The sequence below is a fragment of the Sceloporus undulatus genome, chromosome 4, assembly GCF_019175285.1.
Source record: "Sceloporus undulatus isolate JIND9_A2432 ecotype Alabama chromosome 4, SceUnd_v1.1, whole genome shotgun sequence".
In the NCBI taxonomy this organism is placed as follows: Eukaryota; Metazoa; Chordata; class Lepidosauria; order Squamata; family Phrynosomatidae; genus Sceloporus; species Sceloporus undulatus.
Window position 1 is genome coordinate 91,076,143 of NC_056525.1, and position 21,618 is coordinate 91,097,760.

General features: G+C 41.7%; 1 protein-coding gene across 1 annotated transcript in view; it reads right to left on the reverse strand.

Moving 5' to 3' along the window:
- The window catches only part of DNAI4 (dynein axonemal intermediate chain 4), a 42,804-nt gene that overhangs the window by 7,160 nt on the left and 14,026 nt on the right, over positions 1-21,618 (reverse strand). Inside the window, exons 6-11 of the mRNA XM_042461181.1 lie at positions 19,299-19,438; positions 14,862-15,017; positions 7,421-7,618; positions 5,017-5,261; positions 3,514-3,600; positions 2,278-2,429 (exon numbers count right to left, since the gene is read on the reverse strand). Of these exons, the coding sequence (XP_042317115.1) occupies positions 2,278-2,429; positions 3,514-3,600; positions 5,017-5,261; positions 7,421-7,618; positions 14,862-15,017; positions 19,299-19,438 (978 nt within the window). The remainder of the gene's footprint in view (positions 1-2,277; positions 2,430-3,513; positions 3,601-5,016; positions 5,262-7,420; positions 7,619-14,861; positions 15,018-19,298; positions 19,439-21,618) is intronic.

Sequence of the window (21,618 nt, forward strand, 5' to 3'; positions counted from 1 at the left end):
AGGAAGGAAGGAAGGAAGGAAGGAAGGAAGGAAGGAAGGAAGGAAGGAAGGAAGGAAGGAAGGAAGGAAGGAAGGGGAAATAACATTCAGGCACACAATGCCTGTAAAGCAACTGTGATAGTTATATGCCACTCATAAGCTTAAAATGCAATCTCTGCATTAATGTTGCCAAAAGAACTGCTAAAAACACTATGGGGAATGCTTATGTGTATGTAACTTTAAGTCACCTGTCAACTAATGGCTACTTCATAAGAGAAATTAGAGGGTGCCTTCTTTGCTATCCTTTCTTAGGCATATGAAGACCTTTTTTTGTTTTGATAGGCCTTTGTGGACTGAACAAACTGAAGCTTAATTCAGACAGGACAGATAGAGGTACTCCAGTAGACAGGCACATCAGGGAATATGGATGTGGTTACACTTGCTCTGTAAATGTAGGTTTACAATCTGGGTGTGCATCTGGATTCAGCCCTATGCCAGGATACCCAAACCTGTGTGATCACCAGGTGTTCATTTGCAGTTAAAGCTAATGAGCCAGCTATGCCCCTTCCTGGAAATGTCTGATCTGCCCATGGTGATACCTGCCTTAATTGCCTTTCTTTGAACTACTGTAATGCACTCTGTGTGAAACTGCCTCTGAAAAGTGTTTAGAGACTTCAGCTGGCCCAGAGAGCTGCACCCACAGAAACAACACAACAATGTCATTAGCTACTAGTCTGAGCTAGGTGTTGCCATCCCCGAGGACCTCCAAACCAGGAAAATGTAGGACAAGGTTTTAAAATGTAGGACTTTTTTTTAAAATTTCCTGGCAGGAAATTAAAAAAACAGGTCCTACATTTTAAAACCTTGTCCAAGGCCTCCCTGGGGCCTGGGAGGACAGCGTCTCCCAAGCCCCAGCGAGGCCTTGGAGGACTCCGCGATTGCAGAGCCGCTTCCCAGGGCCTCCCTGGGGCCTAGGAGACAGCGTCTCCCAAGCCCCAGCAAGGCCTTGGAGGACTCTGTGATCGCGGAGCCACCTCCAGGGCCTCGCTGGGGGGGGGGGGGAATCCCGGGGGTGGGGCCAAACCGGGGCGGGACCATGCGGACCCGCCCCAAACCGGGAAAGTCCTGCCCCCAGGTGGGATATGGCAAGCCTAGTCTGAGCACAATTTGAAATACTAGCTTGGACCTATAAAGCCCTGCCCGCCTTTGGTCCAAGTTGTTTGAAGAACTGTTTTCTCCTATATGTGCCTGCCTAGGATTTGTGAGCTTTGGGGAAGGTCCTACTCTCAGTCCCACCATCCCCACAGAGCTATCTGGCAGGAACACAAAAGAGGTGCTTTTTAGTGGCTGCTTCCAAACTCTAGAACTCCTTTCCTAGACTGTCCTCCTTCTTATAGTCCTTCTGTAAGTAGATGAAGACTAGGCTTTGGGTACTGGTTGTTTTGAAGGAAAGGGCTCCTAATCACATGCTTTACTGTTGCTATTGTTACTGTGTGCCTTCAAGCAGTTACCAACTTATGGCAACCCTAAGGTGAAGCAATCAGAGGGTTTTCTTGCCAAGAGTTATTCAAAGGGCATTGCCTTTGTCTGCCTCTAAGGCTGAGAGTGTGTGACTTGCCCAGAGTTACCCACTGGGTTTCCATGGCTGAGCGGGGATTCACACCCTGGGCCCCAGAGTTATAGACCAACACTCAAACCACTATACCATCCTGGCTCTCACTGATGTTACACCTGCTTTAATTTTTATACAGTGATTTGCATCCCGGTTTTGATGGGGAAGGTGGAATAGAAATAAAAGACATTTCCAAAATAATTAAATATATTTTTAAATAAAGCAAATTCTTACAGAACATGATAAGCCTCCACTGATCTCCTTCATTGGGTGAGTGCTGCATTGCTGGAAGTGCTCATTGTTGTGAGAAATGTGAGAGGGGAGTGAAATGATATCCTTTAATCCCCATTTTTTTCCAAATTCCAAGATCAAATTGAGAAAGGGTTGGGAGATGTTTATGGTTGCATCCACACTGCATAAATAATCCAGTTTGACACCAATTTAACTGCCATGGCTCAATGCTATGGAATTCTGGGAATTGTAGTTTGTTGTGGCACCAGAGCTCTCTGACAGAGAAGGCTAAATGTCTCTCAAAACTACAAACCTCAGAATTCCTTAGCATTGAGCCATAGCAATTAAAGTGGTATCAAATTGGATTATTTATCCAGGGCAGATGCAGCCTATGTTATTGATCCAGAAGAAATGAACAAGATGTGAAGGTGATTCAATAAGACTGTCATCCATACCTGGTATCCAAAACTGAAGTAGGATTATGAGTCTGCACATTGAACACTTCAATTGTCCCATTAAACAGTCCAACTGCCAGGAGGTTCGGATTGGCTGCTGAGAAATCCAGTGCAGTTACTCCATGGTTACAGTGATAGACCCGTTCTGGCCACTGAACAGGGAAAAAAAAAAGAAATCTGCTTTAACTGAGAGAGCATTCACACATTACATACCATCAAGAACCCCAGAAAAGTTTCTAAGCTAGAGTTGGGGAAGAGTCATCTAATCAGGCTGCAAGAAATGTGACGATCACCAACTTTTCCAGCATATTTTTACAACTGACTCTTTATTACTTTCTTATTAAATGTAGTCAAAAGCAATAAACTTGATATATTTAGGGTTTTTTTTATTCTTATATACACACATCCAGAAAAAAATGAAATAAATATAAGAATTAAGCACTGATTAAAGTACTATAAAACACATCTGGAGTTATGAAATTAAATTACCTCTATATGATAAAGCTACCCTACATAATTTGTGTTTGGATAGGAACGGAAGAGCACAACATACTATAAGGTCTTTCACAGACCTTTGGATTTGCATTGGCTACAATAAGCAGATCCAAATAGAGATTTTACATTGTTTGTTATCTTTATTATTTAGGTCAAACCTTGTATGTTCCTTGTACTGAATTATTTATTACACAGTCAATATTTATGCATAATTATCTAAGATAAGCTCAGATACCAGCAGTGCAAACTTCAGGTTTTGATTGGTCTTCTTCCCACAGTGAATCTACCTTTTTATCACTGTTAAAGCTTACTACTTCTCATCTTTCTTGTCATTCAACCACCTACTTGATGGCCAGACAGAAAGCCAATGGGCAAATATGCAGTACTGCTAAGACCTAGAGTGAGCCAATAGGTAGGTTGCAAGGATAGAGGAGCAGGTTCATGGGGCATCTGATTGAACTTTAAGGCTTCAACAAATGCCCAACCATGCCAACGTTTGGCAATGGTTCTGCCCATAAACTCCTGAATAAAACATAGGTTTGGAAGGTTAAATTATAATTCTGTTATGTTTCAGAAGACTGAAGGCAGGCTGTAAATGCACAATTGGAGATTTTATGAAATCATTTTCTTAATGCCCTAAACTGGAATAAAAATGAAATCTACTGCATTTTACAATTCATTGAATTCAGTCAAAATCACGAGTGGAGGAATGGCCAAAGTATTTCTCAGTGCTTAGATTACCATAGGATTCTTCAACGACCAGCAGCAAGCCATGCCTTTCTTCTGCTCTTTAAAAAGAAACTGACCATAACCGACAGCCAAAAGATCCTAAAAACCAATAATACAGATTATGATACTGACAACTAACAATAAACCATTGAAATAGCTATGTGTATGGCCTTTGAAGCTCTGTTTAATTTGGGGACAGTAACGAAATATCACAGGACAGCATTGGCAATTAGCCCAAAACGTTTTGTTCCCTGAGGGGAAATAGTGGATGGTACCACCACAGTCTCCAATTGGGATACATGGTGCCCAAGGCTAAGTGAACCTATTTTGACATCTGATGCAGAACATTCCACCAATGCTGTTTCCTGTCCCTGGAAGTAAAAAGACAACATAAATAAGTAACAATTTAATGTTCAGTGAATTCTTTCACTGAATTTTTTCATGTTACCCTAAATACACTGGCTGAGGCATCTGCCCCATTCTGCCAAATGGTAGGGCAGGCCCTGAAAAGAGCAAGGCTGTTGTTAGTATTTATGTTGCTTCTGGTTTTTGCTTCATGCTGTCATCTCTACCACTGGAACCTACCTTCCTCCATCGGCTGGTATCTCCACAGTCTTTTGATACTCCTGTCATGAAAATGGTAATGTGATGGTAACTAGGGGCAAAGCTCATGTAGTGATTGGTTATGCTTCTGCAATGTCATGATGTAAGAAGAGACATTCTAAGTACTGAGATGATATCATTATGAATAAGAGAATAAACAACAATAAAAATAAAACCCACATATAAGCGTTAGGGCAAGAGAAGCTGTCCTAAGAGTGAAGACTAGCATCTCAGTAGGAAGAACTACCAGGTGATGGGGAAGGAAAGAAACCAAGACTCCTAAAGCAGTCTGTTCATCAAGAAGAAGAAAATTAGCAGCAAGATGAGCAACAGGAGTCTGTGGGTGAAATAAGAGATGGAGAGAAACGTGAAAAGTCAAATTGGTGAATGGGAGAAGTTACAAAATGAAATTCTTAGAAGGGACTGATGAGCAAGAAGGTTTTGATAAAACTTTACAGGACATAGGCGTGAGTGGCTATAGCTATTGTTTAAAGGAAAGGTCATGCATTGGGCATGAAAGGAGGCTGTCTAATAACAAACAAGCTTTAAAAAAAGTAGGAAAGTGTCAGAAATTGTGGTTCATTGGCCCAATTTAGGTTCACTCAAATCCCTGACTGCATTCTTTGAAAGGCAAGGTATATCAATTGATCTGCAAGATATGCCAGGATAGAGAGAGACAAAATGAATTATTACTGATTGTCAATTTCCAAATGACTGGTCATTAGGTTGCTGTCCTAGCCTGAGTAATTATGGCACAGACACACAGAAGATATGCACGCAACACAACTTTCCCTTTCCGTGATAACCTTTGCATATCCAGCTCTGCCCAGCATGAAAATTTCTAAAGCTGTATTACATTTTGACATATCCAGCCCTTTAAGCAGGTGAAGGAGAGGGTGAGCAGTCTCTTACAGGATTATGCTTGTTCCAAGCCATACAGCTCACGTTGTTGCCTCTAGTCAAATCACATCCATAGGACCACAAAGATTCCATGTCGGGTGGTGGGATGTCTTTTCTCACTTCACCAAGTTCTAGTAGCAGTGATGAACTAACTGATAACCGTTCTTCTTCTTCTTCCTCCTCCTCCTCTTCCTCTTCCTCCTTCTCTGATTCCACATGCGATTCAGATTCACTATGTGCAGATTTCCTTTCTGGGTCTAAGTATATAAACAAAGCAGTGTTAACACTAATCTGATCCCAAACAGACATTGCTACACTGGGTCAGACCAGACCCCAGGCTAGAACACCAGCTACATTGGCTGCCTATCAGCTTCCGGGCACAGTACAAGGTGTTGATTATCACCTATAAAGCCCTACATGACCTGGGTCCAGTCTACTTGAAGGAACACTTCCTCCCATACAACCCTTCCCATACACTCCGATCCTCCGGGAAAAACCTCTTACAATCTAGAAAGACCAGACTGGCGGTGACCTCCCGGAGGTCCTTCTCTGTCACCGCTCCAAAAACTTGGAATGACTTGCCGGAAGAGATTCGCCTATTATCCTCACTCGAGGCTTTTAAAAAGGCGACAAAAACCTTTCTCTTCCGGCAGGCCTTCTCCAATTGATAATGTCCAGAACCACTTTTTCTTATTTTTCTTATTTGCGGTTTGTTTTTTTAATTTTGATGTATTGTTATGTACTTTTTAACCACGTTTTACTGTTTAATTTTATAGTTGGGAGGGAGGGTTGGGCCAAGGTCTTGTGAGGTTTGTTGTTTTTATTGTTGTATATTGTATTAACTCTGCTGTTACCCGCCTCGATCCTCAAAGCGGAAGAGGCGGGATATAAATTATTATTATTATTATTATTATTATTATTAAATGGCTATAATGATATAATAAGAAAGAGACCTAGCTGTCTGGGGTAATGTTTTGTACAACATGGGATGTCCCCGTAATGTGAAGGAATGGTCTAAGGGGAAGATGACACAAGGTATTTCCAGTGATGTATTCAAGTCTTACTCAGATCTCAAGTCAAGTCTAAGGTCTCTATCTTCAAGTTTCAAGTCAAGTCTCAAGTCCTTGCAAGACACTTTCAAATCAAATCTCAAGTAGAGTCTCAATTTTGAGAACCAACTTCAGAAACAATGGAGGCAGGGCATGTTTCTTGGAAGCAATGGGTCTGCCCAGCAGTCTGTTCCAACTGCGCAAAAAGCTTTAGAAGGATCCTTCCCCTCAAGCCTATTGCCTAACACATTTGCTGTTCCATGCTGAGAAATGTGCCCTACGCTCTGGGGTAGGTCTTGCCTGCTGCTCGAAGTTTATGACATCAGCGTTTGCTAAAAATGTAAAAATTGCGAATTGAGTCAGTGCATCATTTATTGCCAAGTCGAGTCCAAGTCAAGACATTGAAGCAATCAGTTCGGTTCTACATCACTGGATATTTCATTCTGATGGGCTTTCTTAATGTTATCTTAGGATCCCAAACTGATTTTGGCAAGTTCTTTTATTCTCCAGAAGCTCCTCCTCCTCTCATTCCATATTATTCAGGAAGGACCCCACAGTACACATCCAATGCTGTTGAGTGGAGGCATTATAATAAAGTTTCCTTCCATCAGTTTTTTCCTATGTTAACTTATTTTATGTTCTAAGACAATGTTCTCCAATCCTGCCTTGGCACAGAACTGAAGAAAAGTGCAAAGTAAGCAACAGAGATCAGTTGTATATGGTATGCCAAACCAAGACTCCTCCAGCTTACCTCCTCTAGTGTTTTTGAAGAGGTGGCAAGCTATCTGCAATACTGCTAATATAAAGTCAGACATATTTCTCCATACTTTGCTCTCTGACCATTTACAAACCCATGCATGTTACCCCAGGTAAAAGACAGATCTGAGTTGTATAGCCACATTAGGTTAGTATAGAGATCCTAGGAGCAGTGTTACCTAAAAGTACCTTTTCCATGCTCTGGAATTACCCAGTGACACAAAATAATTTCATAGCAGACAGAATTTAAACTCACAGCTCCAGGGTAATGAAAGCAGATGTTGCTCTAAAAAGTCATTTTTATATACAATCCTGGTAATTTTTTTTTTCCCAGGAAATAATGGAAATCCACATTTCAGTCAATGATGTCTGTTTCTGGTCGATAAGGACAGTTCAATGCTGGGAGCCATGGGTTTAACAAATCCTTCCCAGCTATTTCTCTCAAGGTTTGTTGCATGTTTATTTAAAATATTTATAACCCACCCTGTATCACAAAATCATAGTGTCGCAACCAAGTGATTTTAATCTCAGACATTCACAAACACTTGAACAAGCATGAAAAACTATTTCTCAACTCAAGCTGAGAATCAAATATCTGGTGATAAAAATACCTAAGAAGACAGGAAGCTGCCGATAGGCTGCAAGGTTTGGCTGAAAAGTATTTTCCATTAGGACTCTCTCCATGTAAAATAAATCTTGATTAAATTTTTCAGATTTTAGTATAGCTTCTGAACGGTCTTCTACTTCTTCTTGGATTCGGGAGAGAATTACACTTTCGATGTCAATGATAGAACTTGATGTTGTGCTCTCTGGAAGGCAGAAAAACAGGTGTTATAAAGCGTACACTGACAGAATAATCTAGTAGTTTTTTTAGAAGAAGTTTAGGGACAGAAACTGCATAATCTATTTCCATTATTAATTAGACTACTTTTAAGACTTTTTCACATGACCTGATTCTACTATGCACAGAGTTATCACTGGCACAAATGTTTATAAAAAGTGTTTCTGCTGTGTTTAACAATTCTTTTGTTTTGACTGTTATGACTCTATTCTGCCTTTGTCTTTGCAAACTGATTTTACATTTTGATAAAGGGTAGCATCAACTAATCACTAAAAAAATACATAAAGCATAACTCCATACTGATCTGTTTCATGTACTGGTTGAGTATGCCTTATCTGAAAATCCGATATCCAAAATGCTCCAAAATCCAAAACATTTTTTCATGGGTGAATGAGATAGTGACACCTTTGTTTTCTGATGATTCAATGTACACACACACAAAAATATGTGATAGTGCTGCTGCTGCTGCTGCTGCTATCAAAAACCACACCAAATAGGCTTAGAAAATACTGTATTTTCTGGCGTATAAGACTACTTTTTAACCCAGGAAAATCTTCTCAAAAGTCAGGGGTTGTCTTATACGCCAGGTGTCATATTATAGGGCAGGTGCTGAAACTTCCGAGTTGGACTGGAGAATCTGCAGTCGCCGCATATGGTGGGGGGAGCTCAAAAATGGCTGCAGCCACATCCCCGCTATATGCGGCGATCGTATGAAAGCAGCTACCGCTCTGATAGTCTTGGAAACAGGGAGCACTGGGCAGGCAGGGAGAGCTGACTAATCCAGGCAGGCTTTGTATACAACAAGGTTTCCTGCTAAGGACCTGCATGTTATAAGCATTTTAATTTAAATTATCATATTGAAATCAAATCTGATGTTTTTTAAAATTTTATTTGGTGTGCGTTGGAAGAGGGGTAGTCTTATACGGTGTGTACATCCCAAACTCTATATTTTAACTGGAAAAGTTGGGGGGGTCGTCTTATATGCCCAGTCATCTTATACGCTGGAAAATACGGTATATACATTCAAATGACTGCCTGCTTGCACTTTCTTTTACACAGTTCCCTAATTAAAAAGTAGGAAAAATGACAAAAAAAATATAACACCATTTTATTCACACACACACACATACACACATATACACACAAATCAATCAATCAATCAATAATTTATTAGAGCCATAGACCGGCTTATAAATCACTCTTACCATAAGATACATGAAATGTATGAGATATAATAAAGTAGCACAAAAACAGCAATTGTAATAGATACATAAAATTCCCTCTTAATAACAGTAGTGCAAAATTGATGGAACAGACCTATATACAGTTCTAGTGCATTATCTAGAACCTTATATAATCCACTCTACTTGTTATTTATTTAACTACCTAATTCTTTATCACCGTTCCCTACTGCTGATTTGTCATCTGCTTGTGAGTCATAATGGCAGATGCACAAAATCTAGCAACCTTGTTTGTAATTTGTGGATCCTGGTCAGCAAGCAAAAAGGAAAGATAAAATGCTTCTGACCTACCTGGGATATTTTGGAGAATAGGTGTAATTAAAGTGAGGTGAATCCCTTGATAAAAGGGGCAGTGAAAGAGAACATGGTTAAGTGATTCTACCACCTTGTTAACACAGGGGTAGCTGTGCTCATGATATGGGATGCTCTTTACTTCCCTTCCAATACAGCAGATGGCAAAACATTAAAGTGTGCCAGAGTAAAATCCTTCCTGTACCTAGGTGTTTTTAAGTTTGTTAGATAATTGAGATAAGTAAAAGGTTTTATAGTAAATCCTATGACAGGATATTTGGCAGCTGTGTTCAGTTGTTTTGTAGTTCTGTATCGATTATTCATTGTTTAATGGCAGCTTAATGGTAACATCAGCTCACATGTTTGGAGTTTCTTCTATAGTGCCTGTTTCCATGCAGATTGAAAGCTATCCGTTAGCATCAAGGAGGCTAACTCAACTGGGGAGAAAATAAGTTTTGGCCAGTAATTTATCTCATGAGTCCAGTCACAGGCCTCAGTAGAAATCAAGACAGCTTCTGAGTGCAAGACTGCATTTGGGAGATAGGTTGGACCAGCAAATATACTTCTAAGAAATTTGGTTTGCAGTGCTTCAAATAAGTCAAAATTATTGTAGGCAAAAAATTGTGACCAGAAATGTATTTGTTAAATATGTTGAATAAGGCGGGATACATACTGCCCAAAAAGGGTGGTCTGCCGGTGCCTTGCTTTGTTCCACGAGGAAGCCACAGCGGACAAACCACGCAGCTCCCTCACGGAGCAAAAAGAAGCCACAGAGGGTTCTTTTCCCGGTGCACTTGTGACACCCAAGTGTGCCAATGGTGCACTCGTGACATCACAAGTGTGCCATGACATGCGGACACTAGGCGTCCATCGTGTCAAAATGGCGGTGCCCATGTGTACAGGGCACCGCCATTCTGACGCCCTCATCATGTGCTAGGGGTGAGGCATGCATGGGCGGTGCGCCCTCGGTCAACCCCTAGCACGTGACGAGGGCGCACTTTAGGCCCATCTGGAGAGGGCCTAAGATTCCTTTACAAATTAAGGGAAAATATGAAAGAATTATGCTTTATTTAATTTCTGCCGCGAGAATTACAATTGCACAATTCTGGAAAAATCAGGCAGTGCCTAAATTAGAAGACTGGATAGGGAAGGTCTATGAAATGAGGGAGATGGATATCTTAATGAGTTGTTCATCACAAAAAGATACTACAATAATAGTAAAAGAATGGGACCCGAATCTGATATATTGTAAGAACAGAGGGTGCAGATTAGCACTAATCACTAACATTCAAAGGTAATTTTATGGTTTAATCAGATTGATATATTGAGTTCTATACTTCGAGGGTACAAGAATGTAATTAAAGACAAAAAGAAAAAGGAGTAATGTATGAAGGTACACTGCACAGAGTTGAGAAAAGGCTTTAAAACAACATGGGAAGTACAGTGCACCCACGTTATACGTGGGCATGCTTTACGCGGCTTTCAGCATATGCTGAAAGCCATGCAGGGAGGAAGGGGTAGCGCGTCCCATAGGGAGTAATGGGGTGTGTGCCTGTGGCACGTGTACGCCATTGTGCCATCACGTGCACGAGCCCCATTCATTTAAATGGGGCTCAAGCACATACAGAATTTACTTTACACAGGAGAGTCTGGAATAGATCCCCTGCGTAAAGCAAGGGCGCACGGTACTTGTTTATGTTCAACGTATTGTCTGACACTAATGAAAGAATAACAATTAATTATCAATATGATAAGAAGAGTTCTGATGTGTTTGAGCTTTTGTGTAATTCATTTTTATGGGTTTTATGTGTTTTAACTATTAAAAAAGTTGTGATCCATACAACATTTGTGATAAAACCTTAGCTGTAAACATTTGGGTGACAGAGGGAATGTGTTGACCCTCTTATTGTAAAAAAAAAAAAAGAAAAGTCTAAGCAGGTCTGATGTGGTTCTCTGTGCATTCTCTACTGCCATTTTCTTTTGGGCTTTCCATGACCCAGAAGATTGGAAGACTACGCCAAGGTATTTATCATTTGTAACCTTTTCAATCGGGGTCCCATTTATTTACCATTTATAGATGGTTCTTTTCCTTGTACATACCATCACATCTGTTTTGTTGCAATTTATGGTTAGGGATTCATTGGCCTGGGTCAGACCGCCCGAAAAGGACGACCTGCCGGTGGCCTACTTTCCTCCACAGGGAAGCCGCAGCTGCCAAACCACGCGGCTTCCCTCCAGAGGAAAAAGAACCCGTGAAAAGTGATGACGTGTGGATCACGCGCATCGCTTATGTAACAGTGGTGGCACCTGTGTACACAGGGTGCCGCCATTGTTATGCTGCCTGTACGTAGTAGTGTTAGGGACCATGCGGTTGCCATGCAGTCCCTAATGCTAATTATTGTTACAATAATTGGTGAGCTCCTTCAGGAGTCTCCATAAGCCAATTGCTGAGAACGATAATACTACTGAATCATGTGCATTCAAGAGGATTGATAAGGGTTAATTGGCCAATTTAAAGGGATAAAGTTAGTCCCTGTTAAACTTTTAATTAGTGAATTAATATAAAAATTAAATAAAGTAGGTGCTAAAATACAACCCTGCTTTACTCCTAAATAAGTAGGGTTTGTGTTAGAAAGACACCCCAGAAAATTACACCTCACCTGAAGGTACTGTATATACTCGTCTATAAATTGAAAAATGTAAGCCCAAAAATGGGCTTGAAAATCCTGGGTCGACTTATATTCAGATCAATATGGTAATATTGCTCTGATGCCGAGACCGTGAGCTTTGGAAAAGCTAGCGGGGAAGGGAGAGAGGAGAGAGAGAAAGGAAGAGAAATCTGAGGTTTGTGTCCCCTTTTTGGAAGCCATGAGCCTTGGGAAAGTTGGTGGGGAAGGGAGGGAGGTAGGGTTGCCATAGTGCCGGACCTCAAAACCGGGGAAAATGTAGGACAAAATTTTCAAATGTAGGACACACAAAAATGTGTCCTACATTTGAAAATTCTGTCCTACATTTTCCCTGGCGATCGCGACAGGGAGCGGAGGCCAAGCGGCGAGGGAAAGCCTCCACTTAAGGAGGCTTTCCCTCCCTGCCTGGGCCCCGGGCCTCGCCGCGATTGGAGGCCAGGATCGGGGCCTCCCCTCGTTCCTGGCCCCCGCTGAGACCAGGAACGAGGGGAGGAGGCCGGCGGCCATCGCCGCGGCCTGTCCTGCTTCTTGGCCCCGGCTGGGACCAGGAAGGAGGGGAGGAGGCCGGGCGGCGATGGCCGCAGCCTCCCCTCGTTCCTGGCCCCGGCGGGACCAGGAGGAGGAGAGCGGAGGCCGGCGGCCATCGCCGCGGCCTGTCCTCCTTTCTGGCCCCGGCTGGGACCAGGAAGGAGGAGAGCGGAGGCCGGCGGCCATCGCCGCGGCCTGTCCTCCTTTCTGGCCCCGGCTGGGACCAGGAAGGAGGAGAGCGGAGGCCGGCGGCCACGCCGCGGCCTGTCCTCCTTCTTGCCCCGGCTGGGACCAGGAAGGAGGGAGGAGGCCGGCGGCCATCGCCGCAGCCTTCCTCCTTTCTGGCCCGGCTGGGACCAGGAAGGAGGAAGTGGAGGCCGGAGGCCATCGCCGCGGCCTGTCTCCTTCTTGGCCCGGCTGGGACCAAGGAGGGGAGAGGAGGCCGGCGGCCATCGCCGCGGCCTGCCTCCTTTCTGGCCCCGGCGGGGACCAGGAAGGAGGAGAGCGGAGGCCGGCGGCCACGCTGCGGCCTGTCCTCCTTCCTGGCCCCGGCTGGGACCAGTAAGAGGGAGGAGGCCGGCGGCGATGGCCGCGGCCTGTCCTCCTTCTTGGCCCCGGTTGGGACCAGGAAGGAGGTAGGAGGCTGCAGGGAGGCGGAGAGGTTGGCGCGGCTGTGCCCAAGAGGCACCGCCTCCCTGCAGCCTCCTCCGCACCAGGCCTCGCTGCCTTCCTTTTCCTCTGCGCGACCATGCGCGGGGGAGGAGGAGGAGGGCAGCGAGGCCCCAGGGTTGCCCAGCAACCCCGCTGCAACCGGGCTTTTCCCGGTTTTTGGCTGCACCCGTGCCGTGACCGGGCAGGTGCAGCCAAAACCGGGAAAAACCCGGTTGCAACCGGGTTATGGCAACCCTAGAGGGAGGAGAGAGAGAAAGGGAGAGAAATCAGAGGTTTGTCTCCTCAGTTTCCATGCTGAGGCTGTGACCCTTGGGAGAGATCCAGAGAAATAGAAAGAGGAAGGGAAGTGATATACTATTTTCCTCTTTAGATCCTTTGTTATATGCCCCTGAGTTTGACCCTTGACTTATCCACAGGTCATATTAAAATCCATGATTTTGGCCCCCAAACCTGCCCTCGACTTATATGTGAGCTCAACTTATACACGGGTGTATACATTAATTATTTGCATAAGGCCTTAGCAGCCTTTTATCAACGGTGGCACTCTCAAATTTCTTCCATAACCTATCCCTCGGGACGGAATCAAACACAGACTTAAAATCAATGAATGCTGTATAAGAAGCACCCCAGATGGAATCACATATTTACCAACCAAATGCTGAAGGATGAGGCCTTGATCATTTGTAGAGTAACCACTTGTAAAACCAGCTTGCTCCTCTTCCAGTAAGTTTTCCTTGTCTAGCCAGTCCAGTAATTTTGAATGTAAGTGGCTTGCATACAACTTACAGGTGATGCTTAATACGCTGAATGGTCTGTAATTTGCCATGTCTCATCAATCTTCTTTTTTGTAAATAGGTATAATAATTGACAGCAGTCAATCAATTCCGCAGGAAAAATAGCTGAATGATCAATCCAGGTGAACAGTGGTGCTGGGGTCCACCAAGCTGGGATTCATTTTAGTAATTCTGGGGGAATATTATCGCTCCCGGGAGCTTTACCCAATTTAAGTTGAGAAATAAGCTTGGATAACTCGCCGTCCATATAAACCAACACAAGATAACACAAATCACTACAGTTCAGTACTTGACAAGATTATTAAATTAGCACCTAATACTTCAGAATTCTGCATCTTCAAATTCTAATACATAAGTAAAATGTTTTACTTTCCAGTGTTTATTATCAGGGTGTCTATTATCTTCCCTAATAAATTATGTTAATTCAATCATAATAATAATGTACTCTAAATTTGTAATAACAACCCTAATAATATTGAAATATATCCTCATCACTAGTTATAATCAACAGACATTCTAGTTGCCATAAAGAGACAAACAATCATTTTATGGGGCTTGTTTACATGATTAAAATACTCCTTATTTCAATTGAATAGACTGAGTTGTGGTCACATGCAATTCAGAGGAATTCAGGCTTTTTGTGGGGAGGGGAACTCTGTAAACTCTGCTGAAAAAGAATTCACAGTTTTTACTAGAGTATAAATCAGAATGTGCATAATTGAACATGTTCTACTTGGCATGGAGTCACATGGTTGAGCATTTTCAGCGGAGAGGGCGAACAGATGCCACTTTGCACAGGCAAGCGAAGACAATTAAGTGTTGATGGGAATGTGTGAAAATCTACAGCAATTCACATAATACAGTTATGTGTAGACTTGCCCCTGATCTTCCAATAGGTCTCAACTCTTATAGGGGAGAGGGGAGAATTAACAATGCAGGTCTATGCATATCTACTTAGGAGTAAGACCCATTTAATTAAACATTGTATGAAAACTTGCCTGGGTCCATAGAAACTACAGATGTGCTTTGGTCACGTTCTTTGAACACAGTTGATTTGCTGCCACTTGTACCTTCTGGTCGACAGGTTTTTTCTAGCAATCCTACTTCCAATGCATTAAACGAATCATATAAATCCCAGACAGTGGCCATTATTTCTAGAAACAAAGGACATTGTTAGATAGCACTTTGTTGTATATGTACCTCTTACATCCTGTATGACAAAAATACACAATTAAATAGGTAATTATATTTTGAATATCAATGGCAAAGCCTTTTAAAACTAGCACATCTGTGGCTCTGTGAAGTCCCTTTTTGAGCATAAAAGATTTGTGCATTAAAAAATCATTCTAACCTTTTTTGTGCTTTGCAAATTAGTCTTTAAAACACACACACACACACGTGTTTCTTTTGAGTACAAAATGCAGAGAAATGCATCTCCTTGCTACAAAGAATGTGCTTGTGGTATATAAATTTCCAAATTTGTGCATATATTTCTTCATTTTAAAAGATGCATATTCTTTTATGTGCATTTTATAATGTGTGGATCCTCCTGATTGCAATGTTCCAGAAAAGAGCTTTCCAATCAGAGCTGCATTCCAATCTATCAAAATGTAGACCCAACAAAATTTTCTCTCTCGCATACACATTTATCTTAACCAGGTAATTTAGCTGGAGTACAGAAAAATGTAGATATAACAGAAGGATGTAAAATTATTTCACTGTGTGAACAGAAGCTAATGTCTGGGTTTGCCTCTTCTGCTAGGAGCTTATGAAGACTGTGATCAAAGGGATTAGCCAACTTTCTGAATTAGGGGAAAGTGCACCCTATGGATTTTGTGTGGCCCTTCAAACTACAGTGCATAACTAATGCAGTTTAACACTGTTTTAATTGTCACAGCTCCAGCCTATGGAATCCTGGGAATTGTAGTTTGTTGCAGCACCAGAGCTCTCTGAGAGAGGAGGCTAACAATCTCACAAATCTCAGAATCCCATACCACTGAGCCATGGCACTTAAAGCAGTGTCAAATTGCATTAATTCTGCAGTAGAGATGCAGCCATAGTCTCCTAGACAGAAGTGCAGTTTCATGTCCCCACCACATTGAGGCAGTGTCCTTGCACAAACTCATTCTCCAAGTATGTTTTCAAATACAGAAAGCAATTTTTAAAAAAGATAAGTTACTTGTTCCCATTATGAATTCAGCACAGATGGTCTTAATTCCTCTTAAGAGTAGCAGCTGATCAATGAAATTTGATTATCAAATGAACTTTAAATGACTGATTGATTGATCTTACACTTGTAATTGCTAACAGGTACAAGCTATAATTATAACACAAAAACATATTTTGGCTGTTTTGAAAGATGATGCATCATCTTAGGAATGGCATGCCTTCCTACAACATTTGAAAGAAAGGTAGATAACTCTTTGAAGATTATGTTTACCATCTGAAAGTTTTAATAACTACTTGTATTAAAAACAAAAGTCTTCTCACATAAAATAAAAGAAATAATTTTGTTATAGAATAAGCTTTCAGCGACCAAATCTACTACATCTGGAGCAGGAAGCATTAACTTTAGTTTCATGTACACATGGGAGGAGGTTGTCATCAGTGTGGCTGATGGGAGTTGTAATGTAGAAAAATACAAAAAACAATAATTACCTTAACAGCAGGCTTTCACAAAATAATGCTTGGTGATAACAGGAGTGACAATACTGATATTCTTACACTGATGGGATGCTTTAAGACATGAAATTATATTTTTAAAAGCATTTTGTCTGTCTTCAAATGCAGAGAAGGAAGACAAGAGTCGGAAATCATTCTCTTTATGAATTGTTGTTTAGCTTAATTCAAGGACTGTCACCTTAAAGTCACTGACAGAGTGTCCTGGGAGTCTAAATTGTACCCCAAAAAGGTTTTGCATATTGCTATTTTTGGCATCACATTTGTGCACATTTATTCTTCTACTCAGACACCAGCCTATGTATGGCATGCAGGTTACAGTAAGGCAACTGATGGCATGTACCATACTGGAATTGGAGAAAGCTCTCTCAGTTATCATAAAGCATCCCTTTTTGTATAAAGAACTTCAAGGATGGAATTAAATGCAAAATTGCTTCACAGCAGTTCACCCAGATAGTTATACATTACTGTGGTCATAGAATTATATTTACTGACACAAAATAAACAAGTACAAATTAAAAGGGGGGAAATCCAGATATTCAACTCCAACCTCTATGGCTTGAACAAGGAAAGAGGCTTTTTATCTCACAGTTTGTCACCAGCACAAAGATTCCTGTATTGTCATGCAATCATTGTTTTGTGAATGGCTCCTGTTAAAGTAATTATCATGCCTGTCCTTTTTGCATTTTGGTTCCTTCTATCCTCACACACCCAAGTATTATTTACACACCCACACCCATGCATATATGAAACTGGCAAATTCAGGGTAATATTTCATGTATCTGATGAAGTAAGCTGGGTCCATGAAAAGGTTATACCACAATGCTCTTTTATGGATTTTGTCGTGCCATGAGGCTCTCTTGGCTTTTCTACAGCAGACTAATATAGCCGAGCTCTTCTAGAGCTTGTACTAAAAGCAGTTTTAAAAGTCTGTTTAATTCATCATGGTAAAAGAATGATTAAATATATTTCATTCTTTAGGGCTGAAGGGCAGGGTATAAATACCATAAATAAATAAATAAATAAATAAATAAATAATCTATTGTATATACTCAAGTATAAGTCTAGAAATTTTACTTTAAAAAAGGACCAAAAAACCTGGGTTTTTTATCCACAGGTCAATGTAAGTACTGTACTTTAACTCTTAACCAAAAAAGGATCTATCCCCTTCTCTGAGAAGAGTGAGGAAAGGTGAGAGCTTAGTCTGTCCCAAGAGCACCTAAAAGAAGCACTGACTCCCTCTAAATCTCTCATCCGTCAAGCCTTTAGGGTGATCAGAAACAGTTATACCGGCCAGAATTTTTTAAGTTCTTGGGCATCATTTTCCTTCGCTTCATCCTCTACATGCTTTGTTACATGCTCCTAAGTTTTACCCTCAAGTTATCTATGGGTCATATCAAAATCCTAAATTTTGGCCACAAAACCTTATACATGAGGTCAACTTATAGTCAAGTATATATCTTAACTGATGGGTTAAACACTGAAGTGTTAATTCTTGCCCCTACATTCACAATATTTTATACTGTTTATTTTTATTTTACATTTAGGTTGCAGTCTTGTGCACCGTTCCCCCCACCAAAGACTGCAGTATTCATTGGAGTGGGACAGAGCTGACTTAAAGGCAACATTGTACTGGACTTGAAGTGTCAGTGCAGCAGAACTTTTCCTCCCCATCCAGGCCTCAGAGTTGCCTGCAACCAGCTCTAGAAGTTTTCTCAGCTCTCCAGAAATGTTTTTTGGAGATGAATATAGGGCTACAGAAAGAAAGTGAGAATGGCTTCCATCCTTCTATCTTCCATTGTTCCACGAGAGGAAGTCCAACCTTATATCCAGCCTCTTGACTTTCTTTCTGTAGCACATCTTGAATTGAGCAAATACAAGCTTTAGAAGTAATTGCATTTAGATATCATAGTCCATCTTGCACAAGACTTCTGATGGAGATAGATGTTATCCTATCCCAGCTGCTACACTTTTTTAAAGAAAAAAATCTAGGATATCCCCTAGCTTTATATCTCTTAAAGTAAAGAAGTTCTGTGTCAAATGGAATATGGAAATCCTTTGTCTGCACTGAATACTGATATTTTCACAAGAAGAATCTAGAGGTAGATAAACATGCACACACACACACCCAACAAACCCTAACAATAGTTTATTCTATAAGAATTTTTTCTTAAATAATTTAATGTTCTGTAGCAAAATCTTGATTTTATAAGTTTCTTCCTAAATGCAAGTTTATCTTACACAATAAAATGTGAAAATGGTTTCATTAAGAGCCATTCATATTCTTATTTACCTAAACTGTACAGGGGGAACAAGGGAAATCATTCTGAAACTTTGCTCCAACATTTAAAAAAAGAGAAGGTGTCAGACCTTCCTAGATCTCCTTCAAAGTTCTCTGAAAACTGTGAAGTCAAAGTCTTCATGGCCGGAATCCATAGTTTTTCTGGGAGTTTTGTAGCCGTGTTCTGGAAGGGTTTATTCCTGACGTTTCACCAGCATTCTCTGAAGAGATTAATATGTAAATCACTTCCTCTCAACCAAGGGTCACACACTATATACACACACACACACACACACACACACACACACACACACACCAACACCAACCACACTCACTCCCATGTCAGCACTCTCTGAAGATGTCAGCCACAGATGCTGGCAAAATGTTAGGAATAAACTCTTCCAGAACATGGCCACATGGCTGGAAAACTCCACAAAAAACTATTCTCTGAAAACTGCCCCAAACAATTATTTACCTTTGTCACTCATGACAATTTTGTCACATTGTACTTCCTTTGTTTTTGGTGCTCCATTAATTGTTTGCATCATTCTGTTGGTGTAACGATCATTGCCAACTCTATTTTTACAGAGTTCCATGTATGCTATATTATTTTTCCTTTGAAAACAAACAAACAAAAAATTAAAAATACACCTGTAAAAGTATCAGTTGTCCCTTGATGTTTTTCCTTAAGAGATTTGGGGCTGAAACAGATAGCCTGGTAAAGGCAGCTTCAAACCAGCTTGAGGGTGTGGTGTTTAAGACACAACATGAGGCAAAGGGGCACCTGGAAGCTGCACTGGCAATTACATGCCAGCTGGCTTCCAGGTGAGTTGGGGACATGGTGCTCAGAAACTACTCTCACAGAGCCAACAAAAAGCCGGCTCTAGAGGCAAAGGGGCACCTTTTTCCACCCCAAGTAGGAGCAGACTTTTTCGCTTCTATTTGAGGTGGAAGTTGGCCGGATTGAGGCCACAGCATATGGTTGCTGCAGGTCCAATCTGGTTGTCTCAGGAGCAGCATCATGCTGCCCCTTTGGGGCTGTCTGTTTCAGTCCATTGTCTTAAAAATCATATGCTTCATTCCTATGATGTCTGGTTTCTAAATATTCAGTACAGTATAAAGATCAGTTTAGTTAAATATTATTATAAATGTGGGATTCTGTGCTATGATCCCATTTATCTGAGCATAAGATGGACACCTAGTTGGGCAAGTTATACTCTCTCTGTTTCAGAGGAACTGCGTGGCAAAGCCCCTCTGAACAAATCTTGTTTTGTGTGTGTGCTTTCTCTCTGTGTGTGTACTTTCAAGTCACCTGTCAATTTATAGTGACCCCATGAATTTCATAGGTTTTTCTTTGGAAAGAAATATTCAGAGGTGGTTTTACCAGTTCATTTCTCTGAAATACAGCCTACAGCATCTGATATTCATTGTTGGCTTCCCATCTTTCTGGAATGCCTGAGAGAGTTGGGAATTGGGGGCTCTGCTTCGCAGTGGTTCCGATCCTACCTCTCGGGTAGATTCCAGATGGTGTCACTTGAGGACAGTTATTCGGCCAAGAGGGAGCTCAGGTCGGGCATCTCTCAAGGCGCGATTCTGTCCCCAATGCTGTTCAACATTTACATTAAGCTGCTGGGTGAGATCATCCGGAGACATGGGGCGGGCTGTTATCAGTACGTTGATGACACCCAAATATATTTCTCTATGGCTCAGACTGTTGCAGTGACTAAGGATGGCATCTCTCCTCTGAATGCCTTTCTTGATGTGGTAACGGACTGGATGAGGGAAAACAAACTGAAGTTGAATCCAGGTAAGACGGAGGTACTTGCAATAGGGACTCCCAATCCGGGAATTAGTTATCCCATCCAGTTCTGGACGGGGTCACACTTCCCCTGAAGGACTCTGTTCACAGTTTGGGGGTGCTCCTGGACTTGTCTCTCCATCTGATGGCTCAGGTGGATGCGACAGTCAGGAGCACTAGCTTTCAGCTTCAGCTGATGTCCCAACTGTGCCCCTTCCTGGAGTGGGAAGACCTTGAAACAGTAGTACATGCCCTGGTAACCTCTCAGCTCAACTTTTGTAATGTGCTCTACATGGGGCTACCTCTATCTCAAATTCGGAAACTTCAACTGGTACAGAATATGGCAGCCAGGCTGGTTACTGGCACATCTAGATTTGCCCACATTACACCAGTTTTAAAATCCCTTCACTGGCTGCCTGTTATTTTTCAAGCAAGATACAAAGTGTTGGTTTTAACCTTTAAAGCCCTACATAACTTGGGTCCTGATTTTTTGCGGAAACGCCTCCTCCCATATCATCCTCCCCACACTCTTCGTTCTGCTGGGAAGAATCTGCTTCAACCAAAGAGGACTAAACTTTTGGCAGTGACCCAGCGTTCCTTTTCAGCAGCTTCTCCTAGACTCTGAAACAACCTGCCGGACGAGATCCGTCGGATTACCACTTTGGAAACCTTTAAGAAGGCTATTAAGATGGATCTCTTCCAGCAGGCCTTTCCAGTCTAGGTCCACCTCTATCTACCTGCCTCCCCACCCCCCACTTTTTCTCCTTTTTCTCCATCCCCATTTCCATCCTTATTTGGACCCTGCTGTATATAAAAATTCCTACAAATTGTCTTCTGCTTTTAACTGCTATTCTATATTATTGTTTTAATGTCTTTCTAGTTTAGTATTACTATGTTTTTATAGTGGGAGGGGGATAGAGGTTTCTAGAATTTTTAACTGTATCTCATTTTTATTGTTGTAATCCACTTCGATTCCAAGTGATTAAGCGGAATATAA